Here is a 12217-nt window from a genome sequence, read left to right as displayed (position 1 = left end):
CGACGTGGGGTCCCCCCTCCCAGACCTCTTTAACCCCTTGTCCCCCATGCAGGCTGGGATAGCCAGAATGCGGAGCACCGGCCGCGTGGGGCTCCGCACCCTGACTATACCAGCCCGCATGGTCCATGGATTGGGGGGTCTCGGAAGGGGAGGGGCAGCCAAGCTTTCCCTCCCCCTCCGAGCCCTTGTCCAATCCAAGGACAAGGGGCTCTTCTCCACCTCCGATGGGCGGTGGAGGTGGAGGCCGCGATTTCCTGGGTGGGGGGTTCATGGTGGAATCGGGGAGTCCCCTTTAAAAAGGGGTCCACCAGATGCCCACCCCCCCTCCCAGGAGAAATGAGTATAGAGGTACTTGTACCCCTTACCCATTTCCTTTAAGAGTTAACAGTAAATAAACACACAAACACATAGAAAAAGTATTTTAATTGAACAAAAAACATAACCACGAAAAAAGTCCTTTAATATTCTTAATTAACCATTAATACTTACCTGTCCCTTTAAATAAATGATCCCACGCAATATCCTCGGAAATGTTCTATCAGTTACAATGTAACAACTTTGTTACATTGTAACTACGCCGCACCCGACGTCACTCACCGCTCACCCGCCGCATACACTTACGCGTCCTTGCAGGACGCTAAGTCCCCGCCGGCTCCCGCTGTCCACCCCGCCCACATCTGTCACCCACATGTCACCCACATGTGGGTGATATGTGGGTGACATGTGGGAGAGGCGGGGAGGGCAGCGGAGCCGGCGGGGACTTAGCGTCCTGCACGGACCCGACAGAGCTCTGAGCTATAGCTCAGAGCTCTGAGAAGCATCTTTGTATTTGGGCTCCAAGGAGCCCCATTGGTCCTTAGCAGACCAATGGGGTTCCTTCAAATCAGAAGGAACCCCATTGGTCTGCTAAGGACCAATGGGGCTTCTTGGAGTCCAAATACAAAGATGCTTTCGAGAGCTCTGAGCTATAGCTCAGAACTCTGTCGGGTCCGTGCGGCTGGTGAGCGGCGAGTGACGTCGGGTGCGGCGTAGTTACAATGTAACAAAGTTGTTACATTGTAATAACTTTGTTACATTGTAACTGATAGAACATTTCCGAGGATATTGCGTGGGATCATTTATTTAAAGGGACAGGTAAGTATTAATGGTTAATTAAGAATATTAAAGGACTTTTTTCGTGGTTATGTTTTTTGTTCAATTTAAATACTTTTTCTATGTGTTTGTGTGTTTATTTACTTTTAACTCTTAAAGGAAATGGGTAAGGGGTACAAGTACCTCTATACTCATTTCTCCTGGGAGGGGGGGTGGGCATCTGGGGGACCCCTTTTTAAAGGGGACTCCCAGATTCCACCATGAACCCCCCACCCAGGAAATCGCGGCCTCCACCTCCACCGCCCATCGGAGGTGGAGAAGAGCCCCTTGTCCTTGGATTGGACAAGGGCTCGGAGGGGGAGGGGAAAGCTTGGCTGCCCCTCCCCTTCCGAGACCCCCCAATCCATGGACCATGCGGGCTGGTATAGTCAGGGTGCGGAGCCCCACGCGGCCGGTGCTCCGCATTCTGGCTATCCCAGCCTGCATGGGGGACAAGGGGTTAAAGAGGTCTGGGAGGGGGGACCCCACGTCGTTTTTTTTTTATATTTCCCACACTCAGAACGAAGTAAGTAAAACTCTTCCCACTTGGGGGAATCTATGAAAATAATACACTATTGTTACCTGTGCAAAAAAAACTGACATTTTCCGCATTTAAAAGACATTTTTGCCCTTGAAACTTAAAAATCGATTTTCTCAAAAACTATAAGGTCTTTTTGAAAAAAAATTTTTTCCTCTTATTACCACTGATCCCCTTAACATGGTGTTCCTAAACTTTAAGCAGGCTTTGCTATTAACTGTTAAAGTCGGCGGGTTTTTAAATGTATACATTTTTCCTTTGAAACTTTAACATCGATTTTCTCAAAAACTATAAGGTCTTTTTGAAAAAAAAAAAATTTCCTCTTATTCCTCCTGATCTCCTTAATATATTCTCCAAATTTGAGGCTCTTAGCATTTAAGGGGGCTTTGCTATTAACCCTTAAAGTCGGCGGCTTTTTTATATTATACGGAGCGTTACGGTTTAACGCGAAATTACGGTAGCGTTTAATGCGAAATTACGGCATGAACGAAACGCGAAATTTCGCGTTGAAAATTACGCTTACGGTATTTTCAATTACGATTTTAATGGCAATTTCGCTACGCTAATTTCGCATCGTAATCGCAAATTTCGCATGCGTAATTATAGTAATGCGAAATTACGAAAATTTCAGCTCAACTCTAGGGGCAGATAAATAAATTTGGGTGTCATCAGCATAGAGGTGGTATTGAAACCCAAAAGAGCTTATTATCTGTCCCAGGCCATGGGTGTAAATGGAAAAGAGGAGGGGTCCAAGGACGGACCCTTGTGGTACTCCCACAGACAGTGGGCGTGGAGAGGAGTTGGTATTGGCATAGGAGACCATGAAAGAAAGTCCAGACAGGTAAGAGTTGAGCCAGGAGTGTGCTAGGCCCTTGATTCCCAGTGTTGAGAGGGTCTGGAGAAGCAGGGTATGATCAACAGTGTCGAAGGCAGAGGACAGATCTATGAGTATTAGTACCGAAAATCTGCCTTTGGCTTTAGCAACTAGGAGGTCATTGGCAACCTTAGTGAGAACGGTTTCCGTAGAGTGTTGAGGGCGGAAGCCAGACTGGAAGGGGTCCAACAGGGAATTAGCAGAGAGAAAGTTAGACAACTCTGAGTAAATGTGGCGTTCCAGCAGTTTGGAGGCAAAGGGAAGGAGAGAGACTGGGCGGTAATTAGAAAGGGCAGTAGAGTCTAAAGAGGGTTTTTTGATTAGTGGTGTTATGATAGCTTGTTTAAATGAAGAAGGGAAAATGCCAGTTGAGATGGAAAGGTTAAACAGTGTTGTTAAAGCAGGAATGAGGGGGGAGGAGAGCTGGGGGATAAGATGAGAGGGAATAGGGTCTGAGGCGCATGTAGTAAGATGAGCTTTAGAGATTAGTGAAGAAAGACGCTGTTCAGTTAAGGCAGAGAAGATTGTTAGCAGGGAGGGGGTTTGAGTGGGTGAGTGGTTATGTGGAGAGGGATAGTTAATAGTAGGGGAGCTGCCGGGAGGAGAGGAAAAAGGAAGAGGTGATTGGACCGGTGAAGAGGGTTGCTTTTGAAAGCTGTTCTGTAGCGTTTCAATTTTGCTCACAAAATATGCTGCAAAGTCCTCTGCAGACAAGCTTGTGGTTGTAGGGGGAGGCGGGGGGTGGAGAAGAGAGTTGAAGGTGTTAAAAAGTTGTTTAGGGTTATGGGATTGTGAAGAAATAAGTGTAGAGAAGTATGACGGCTTTGCAAGTGAGAGAGCGTCCCTGAGCTGGAGCAGCGTGTTTTTATAGTGGGCGAAGTCATCTGCGTTGGAGCTTTTCCTCCACTGCCGTTCTGCTGCCCTGGACTGTCTTTTCAGTTGTTTGATGGGTTCAGTCAGCCAGGGCTGTCTGTTGATGCGGCGGGGGCTGAAGTTGGTGAGAGGGGCGGCTGTGTTCATGGCAGCAGAGACTGTGGTAGGGTAGTAGATGGATGCTGACTCGGGGTCAGTGTAGGATGACAGGGAGACCAGGGGTTTTAGAGAATCAGCTAGGGAGCAGAGGTCGAGGTTGCGATAATTCCTGCATAAGCGTGATGGCTGCACTACAGTAGCTGGAGGAGGCAGGGAGGGGCTGATTGTAAACGTTATGAGATTGTGATCTGAGAGGGGGAATAAAGAGTTATTAAATGTGGAAACTGGACAGAGCCGGGTAAAAACTAGGTCCAAAGTGTGGCCATTTTTATGGGTGGAGGTTGAGGACCATTGGGAGAGGTCATAGGATGAGGTGAGTGAGAGGAATTTTGTGGTAGTGGAACAGTTAGTGTCTATGGGGATGTTAAAGTCCCCAATGATGATGGAAGAAATGTCAGTGGATAGAAAGTGGAGAAGCCATGTTGAAAAGTGGTCAATGAAGGTGGAGGCTGGTCCAGGAGGACGGTAGATGACAGCAACCTGGAAATGGTGAGGGGAGTAGATGCGGACAGCATGAGCCTCAAAGGAAGAGAAAGCCAGAGAAGGTGCAGGTGCAAGCGGTGTAAAGGAGCAGTGTTCGGAAAGAAGAATTCCCACCCCACCCCCATGTTTGTCACCCGATCTAGGTGTGTGGCTAAACTTGAGGCCACCGTATGAAAGGGCAGCTGGAGACACAGTATCTGATGGGGTTAGCCATGTCTCAGTGAGCCCCAGGAAGGTGAAAGCATTAGTGATGAACAGATCATGGACGTGGGCTAGTTTGTTGACTACAGAGCGTGCATTCCAGAGAGCCCCAGATATGGGAGGGGGAGAGCTGGGAAGGCAAGGAATGGTAATCAGGTTACATCGGTTAATATGTGCGGAGGAGTGAGGATGGTCAGTGCGGGATGTGGTATTTACCAGAGTGCAGTGCGGTCTGGGAGAGGGTCCTGGATTGGGTGATATGTCCCCAGCAGCAAGTAGGAGTAGTAGGCAGAGATAAGAGAGGTGAGGATGTGATTTGTATGTGACAGAGGGCTGTTTGAGAGATGTGGAGGAAGGTATGTGTGATTTGAGAAATAAGAATAGTTCATGAGTAGAGAGGAGAGAGGATGGTAGGAGAGAGGGAGCAATGTAGATGTTATTGCTGGCAGCGGGAGGGGTGAGTGATGTAGGTATTTTGAGTAGTGGAGCTGACAGAATAATGGCTGTAAAAATGATATTAAACATTTTGCAAGTTGGTGTGTGTCTAATTAGGGAAAATAAGTGTCAGAGTTAAAGAGTGCAGGGTAGTTTGTGTGATATTATCAGGTGTATGTTGATGGTTGAAATCAGGGTAGTTCAGGGATTGATAAACATGAGCTGATGGTGGAAGTCAGGGAAACCAAAGAGAAAAGATCATACCAGTGTTAGATCAGCAGATGAGCAGCCATGGAGAGTTTTGTGTTTGTTCTCATCTGGTCTCTTCTGGTTTAATACTGGGCTAATTCGTGGTGTCTTATACACCCTTAAAGATATGCCCTTTAAGTATATGCCCTGCTGACCAAAAGGTCTGCTGACCTTTGAGATCTACTAATATAGGCCCTAACTGAGTTTGGAGTTAATAGGCAGAATGATATCAGGTGTGAGTTGGCTGGCAATTTGTCTCACAGGGGCAGGGCTAGTCAAACATATGCAAAGGCTCTATTGAATAGGTAAGAAGTAGCAGGAAGTGGCCTAAGTTAATTATGTATACCATCATTTAAGATAGAGAAATTAGCAATGCAGGATTCAAGGAGCAGATCAATCAGTCAGGAAATATTGCATAGAGTCAAATGCATACCATCATTTAAGATTGAGAAATTAGCAATGCAGGATTCAAGGAGCAGATCAATCAGTCAGGAAATATTGCATATATATATATATATATATATATATATATATATATATATATATATATATATATATATATATATATATGCACAAGTATAACAAGTATATATATCTCATCTGCTGGCTGCTGTGCTGCATATATATCTCATCTCATCTGCTATGTATAGGATGGGGAGCGGAGCCTTACTGTTACTGGTGATGTGGCCTGTCCAGTAAGTTGAGGAGATGTCCAGCCCAGGTCTCAAGGGACAGTCTAGTTACCCAGTCACCCCACACAGCCAGGTCAGGGCAGGGTGGCTGGCACATCGCGCGCTTCCATCCTCCTCCTATCACGGGGCCGCAGGTATCACAGACTCCAATAGGCTGCAGCAGTTGTTGCTGGTCTTCGCCCCCATCACCCCCAGCGGCGGCACCAGGGGGCGGAGCCAGAGGGAGACAGTCACGCGGCACGACCAAGCCTGAAGCCGCCGCAAGTTGAAGTGAGCAAATAAATGAACAATAGGCGGCAGGAGGGCTGCACGGCGCCCCCCCTGGAAGCCGGCGGGCCGGCGCCCTGAGCGGTCGCTCAGGTCAAAGGTCGGCCCTGGTAATTAACCAAAGTCCCATAGAGGACTCTGCAGGACAGACAAATAACTCTAAGTCCTTGGTACAGGCAGCATACAGCCACCTGCTGGTGGAAGGCAGAAATTCAGGGCTGCTAAATGTCCACAAAGCCCTCTGCTGGTAGCACAGTCAAAGTCCCAAGTTCTCCAAGTAAAAGCTGCCACCAGCAGGCAGGAGAAGGCAATGCATAATTCCTAACAGCACCCTAGTTAGCATGCCCAAAGCTTTTAGGCGTGCTAACTGAGTTAGCACCCTTTTGTGAATCTAGCCCAATGACTCTCTGTTTATGCTTTTAGAGAAGCAACACCGAAATGCAGAGCTTTCAAGAACTACCCTACGCAGAATTCTGTCCTGGGACCAACAAAGAGATGGATGAAGACTCTTTCTACAGTGATGGCTAGCCAACAATTGTATTTCAAACTGTACTAATAACGGTGCATACAAGCTAATGATAATAAGAATATATATGTACACTCCAGAGCTAGTTTCCATGCACTTTATTTAAACCAAATCTTTACTTTCCCTAAAGGTGCCCATTAACTGAGCGATTGTATTTTTGTTCAGATCTCCTCACTGAACTTACTGAACAGGAAGAGCCAAGAGCCTACCCCTGGGGCCATATTTAATTCACTTTTTCTCCTGAGATTTCTCCTAGGAGATAATTTTTCATCGTCGATTTAAAATCACTTTTTAGCACTTTGCAATGGAAAAAGTACCAAAAATTAGATGAGAAAGTACTGCCAAAATTATTTTGAGTATTTGTTTGCTTGCTAATGGTGTAAAAGAGACGTTATTTACAAGTTGTGAAAATATCACCAGGGAGAAAACTCAGGTGAAAAAGTGAATTGCATATGGGCCTTGGTCTCCTGTCTCAGAGGGAGAGCTCTTAACCAGTACACCATCCAACCAAGACAAGCTGGTGGCTCAGTCGGTCCTGAACGATCACATAATCCATTGTTTCCTCTAAAGAGACCCTGAGGTCTCTTTATTTTGTACCTGATTTTCTTATTTAGTCCTGTTCAGCATTAAATTCTAAGTGGATTCTTGTTAAGTCAAGCGATCACGTGACAGTTCTTAACATAGTGCGACGTTAAATGACGTTCATATGATGTGCGCCTTTACCTACATTGCAAGATCGCGGAAACGATCCATTGTCACTCAAAAAGATTGTCGTCATTGGAAAAATCGTCATGGAAACCGTGCAGTGAGTATGGGCCTTAAGAACTGGTTAATCGGCATGGTGGATTTTTTCATAGATACAATCGCAACTAGTTTTGACACCGGGAATTGTTTGAATGAAATATGATTTTCTAGTCAGTCTGAATGATCTTTTAAAAAATGTAATGGTTTGCTAAAAATCGCACCTTTAAAATAAATAATTCTTATTATATAATCTCTATAGATTTGAAATCTGTTAACAAGCTGTATTATGTTGACATGTCTGTGATTACTCCATGGGATCCATTGTCATTTCTGTCTAATGTCATGCTAAGCTGCTGCTGAGATGGGAGTGATTACTCCAAATGCCATGTACACCTCCCAGGATGGCTGATCTCTCCACCCTGTACATGAATGCATCATAGTAGTAAACAATGAATACGTCACTGGAGTAGAGAAAAAATGTGTGAATGGATGGGATTGTTTTTACTGCCTGCTTGTGTAGACTGAATTAGGGCACAAGGGCACAAACAACAGAGGCATAACTCCTTGAAGCCACAGGGAGGTGTAGGGTTGTCGGGGCTTAACCACTTAAGCCCAACTGGACGAAAATTTTCGTCCAGTTAGGCTGCGCGCACTCCCGCGGGTCGCGCGCGCTCCCAAGGCCCCCCCCCCGTGCACTCCCCCGCTGCTGGCCGCTAGCCCACCGATCAGTGAAAGGGATTATAAATCCCTTTCGCTGATCGGACCCCCCTGGAGAAAAGCCGACAGCGTCTCTTCAGACGCTGCAGCTTTTCTGAGCTCTGGTCTCCTTTCTTCTGTCTGGGAGCGAGATCGATCGCTCCCAGGACTTTTTGATTATGGCCATCTTGTGGCCAAATAGCAAATTACACCCCCCAAAAAAAGGTTTTAAATAAATACATTTAAATACATTAAAAAAACCCTGTTTACCTCCCACACCGAAAAATACCCACATACAAGTTTAAATAAAAAAAAAAAAAAATTACAATAATAAAAAAACAAAAACAAAACATAAATAGTTACCTAAGGGTCTGAACTTTTTAAATATGCATGTCAAAGGAGTATATCAATATGATTTAATAAACTATGGGCTTCTAAACAGTGATGGACGCAAATTGAAAAAATGCACCTTTATTTCCAAATAAAATATTGTCGCCATACATTGTGATAGGGACATAATTTTAACGGTGTAATACCCGGAGCATATGGGCAAATACAATACGTGAGTTTTAATTATGGAGGCATGTATTATTTTAAAACTATAATGGCTGAAAACTGAGAAATAATGAATTTTTTCAGTTTTTTTCTTATTCTTCCTGTTAAAATGCATTTACAGTAAAGTGGCTCTTAGCAAAATGTACCACCCACAGAAAGCCTAATTGGTGGCGGAAAAAACAAGATATAGATCAATTCATTGTGATGAGTAGTGATAAAGTTATTGGCAAATGAATGGGAGGTGAAAGTTGCTCGGATGTAAAAAAATTTCAACCCTTCGGGCTTAACTCCTTAAAGTGAACCCAAGGCAAACTTCAAGTCAAAAAATACATACTTACCTAAAAAGAGGGACGCATCGGGAGTTGAGGCTTCCCATGTCCTACCTCCCGCTGCTTTGACCCTCGAGCGTGGCCGCACCTGCACAGTAGCACGGAACTGTTTGTGTATGAGTAGCTCTGGCTTACCATGCTTTACAGCCACCCTCATGCATAAAGAGGAGCGTGGCCTTCAATTCCACAAGCTCTTGTAGGATTTCTTTGGAGGGTCCATGAGCTCTAGAGGTCCAGAGGAAAGCATGAGATACCTCTACAGGTATAACACTTTAACCCCCCAAAGTGGTGGGTCTATCAGGACCCCCGCCACGTATAATAAGCATTGAGGGAGCCTCTATCTGAGGCAGAGAGGATAAGGAGTTAAGCCCGAAGGGTTGAAATTTTTTTACATCCGAGCAACTTTCACCTCCCATTCATTCATTATTTCTCAGTTTTCAGCCATTATAGTTTTAAAATAATACATGCCTCCATAATTAAAACTCACGTATTGTATTTGCCCATATGCCTCGGGTATTACTCCGTTAAAATTATGTCCCTATCACAATGTATGGCGACAATATTTTATTTGGAAAAAAAGGTGCATTTTTTCAATTTGCGTCCATCACTGTTTAGAAGCCCATACTTTATTAAATCATATTGATATACTCCTTTGACATGCATATTTAAAAAGTTCAGACCCTTAGGTAACTATTTATGTTTTTTTTTTTTTTTATTATTGTAATTTTTTTTTTTTTTTTATTTAAACTTGCATGTGGGTATTTTTTGGTGTGGGAGGTAAACAGGGTTTTTTTTTAATGTATTTAAATGTATTTATTTAAAACCTTTTTTTGCTGGGTGTAATTTGCTATTTGGCCACAAGATGGCCATAATCAAAAAGTCCTGGGAGTGATCGATCTCGCTCCCAGGCAGAAGAAAGGAGACCAGAGCTCAGAAAAGCCGCAGCGTCTGAAGAGACGCTGTCGGATTTTCTCCAGGGGGGTCCGATCAGCGAAAGGGATTTATAATCCCTTTCACTGATCGGTGGGCTAGCGGCCAGCAGCGGGGGCGCACACGGGGGGCCCGCGGGAGCGCGCACGACCCGCAGGAGTGCGCACAGCCTAACTGGACGAAAATTTTCGTCCAGTTGGGCTTAAGTGGTTAAGATAACCACTTTTGACATATAACTCTGGCAAATGGCTCCCCATTCCAGTAGTCGGGGTCGCCACAGGAGAAGGGATTGTGAACATAGGAGGACCTCATCAAAGTTTTGCTGAAGTATGAAAGTTGTCATATTCTTTTACACCAAGTAATTAGCTGTTGCTATGGTTTACAGCAAGTTTAAGAAACTTATAGAAGGCAGCTGCAGACTAAAATTCAAAGATAATATTTAATAGCATTTTGTTACAAAATGACTTGTGAAGTGATAACATATATTACATAAAATCACCCTCTCTTGCATGATTTTTCTTTAAGAAAAAAAAAATAAACACAGATGCGACATATGGTCATGACATCATCAAATGTCTAAAACAGGAAGCATAATTGATACGTTGGGTCTGATGCACAAAGCCACTGAAAAAATTGCTGTGCGCAGGCCGAACATAGCAATTTTACCTGTACAAACGGCAGGGGGAAGCACACATTACCCTATTAGCACAACGCGTGCAACTGGGGTAATGCTCATGTTGCTATGGTAATGCACAGCACGTAATCTGTGTATTGCATGTTACCAAGGCAATGCATGTGTAACATGCATTCCTCTAATAGGGTAACGCATACTGCCTCCCTGCTGTTAGTATTGGGGAAATTGTCATGCACTGCATGCACACTGGAATTTTACAACTGATGATTTGTTTCTATTTTTTATATTTCTGATATTTTCATATTTAAAGTGTACCCGAGGCGATTTGTGACATGATGAGATAAACGTGTATATACAGTACAAAACATATTAATAACCAGGTTGTTTTACTTGTCTTATTTTGTTGCCTGAAAGAGTTAATTTCTAGGCATGGAAGTGGCAACTTCTGTCTTGTCGGTACCTTGCCGGGAAGATAGTTAACATCACTGATAAGCAAATTACAGCCATGAAAGTTTTCCTGGCAGAATACAACTTCTGAGGGCAGGGAGGGATAAAATACATACAGTCCTGGCCAAAAGTTTTGAGACTGTCAAAAATATTGGAATTTAGAAAAGTTGGTGCTTAAGTTTTTATAATAGCAATTTGCATATACTCCAGAATGTTATGAAGAGTGTTCAGATGAATTGCATAGTCCTTCTTTGCCATGAAAATTAACTGAATCCCAAAAAAAACCTTTCCACTGCAGTTCATTGCTGTCATTAAAGGACCCGCTGAGATCATTTCAGTAATCGTCTTGTTAACTCAGGTGAGAATGTTGACGAGCACAAGGCTGGAGATCATTATGTCAGGCTGATTGGGTTAGAAAGAATGGCAGACTTGACATGTTAAAAGGAGGGGGATGCTTGAAATCATTGATCTTCCATTGTTAACCATGGTGACCAGCAAAGAAACGCATGCATCCATCATTGCATTACATAAAAATGACTTCACAGGCAAAGATATTGTGGCTACTAAGATTGCACCTAAATCAACAATTTATAGGATCATCAAGAACTTCAAGGAAAGAGGTTCATTTCTTGTTAAGAAGGCTTCAGGGCATCCAAGAAAGTCCAGCAAGTGCCAGGATCATCTCCTAAAGAGGATTCAGCTGCGGGATCGGAGTGAAACCAGTGCAGAGGTTGCTCAGGAATGGCAGCAGGCAGGTGTGAGCGCATCTGCACGCACAGTGAGGCGAAGACTTTTGGAAGATGACCTGGCATCAAGAAGGGCAGGAAAGAAGCCACCACTCTCCCAAAAAAACACCAGGGACATATTGATCTACTGCAGAAAGTATGGTGAATGGACTGCTGAGGACTGGGGCAAAGTCATATTCTCCAATAAAGCCTGTAAGGCTTGGTGGTGTATTCTCCACAGTCAGCATGCAACGCATGAGCTGACGTGGAGGAGGTACACACACTAGCACAAGGAAACAGGCTATCCCCAGTATAGTGGAGGGGAGGACTGACTCCAAAAGGAGATTGTGGCGCACAGAGCCGGTGCAGATCCGACAGCCACAAACAATGCTTTCGCTATAACGTCTCAGCGCAAAGTAGCTCTGAGCGCATAAACCAGAACTGAGGAGATCAGGACAGGTAGACAGAATGAACGCTTGCTAGCTAGCCGCTACTTAGTGACAGCAAGCGTCCACAACAAGACAGACTGGAATGAGGCAGCCAAAGCGTAGCGGCGATGGCGTGCCTCACAAAGACAGGACAGGATAGTCAGGAATTAGCAGGATCAAGATAGATGAACGTAACACAGATAAATATACAAATAGGTATGTTTTCCTAGCGTATTACAATTACAGCTATCAATGAAACTATTTGTAACGTCTGACTAACATATGTATATATCGGCAATGA

The 12217-nt window shown here is 44.3% G+C and overlaps 1 protein-coding gene across 6 annotated transcripts in view; it reads left to right on the top strand.

Moving 5' to 3' along the window:
• LOC137554713 (uncharacterized) overlaps positions 1–7375 on the top strand; it is a 91590-nt gene extending 84215 nt beyond the window's left edge. For all 6 annotated transcript variants that reach the window (XM_068271519.1, XM_068271521.1, XM_068271522.1 and 3 more), the window contains one exon: positions 6326–7375. In XM_068271519.1, coding sequence (XP_068127620.1) covers positions 6326–6430 — 105 coding nt within the window. In that variant the 3' untranslated portion in view covers positions 6431–7375. The remainder of the gene's footprint in view (positions 1–6325) is intronic.
• Positions 7376–12217: the final 4842 nt, after the last annotated feature.

Source organism: Hyperolius riggenbachi, chromosome 1, assembly GCF_040937935.1.
Source record: "Hyperolius riggenbachi isolate aHypRig1 chromosome 1, aHypRig1.pri, whole genome shotgun sequence".
Taxonomy (NCBI): Eukaryota; Metazoa; Chordata; class Amphibia; order Anura; family Hyperoliidae; genus Hyperolius; species Hyperolius riggenbachi.
Note: the sequence above shows the minus strand (reverse complement) of the source record. Positions and strands in the feature narration are given on the sequence as shown.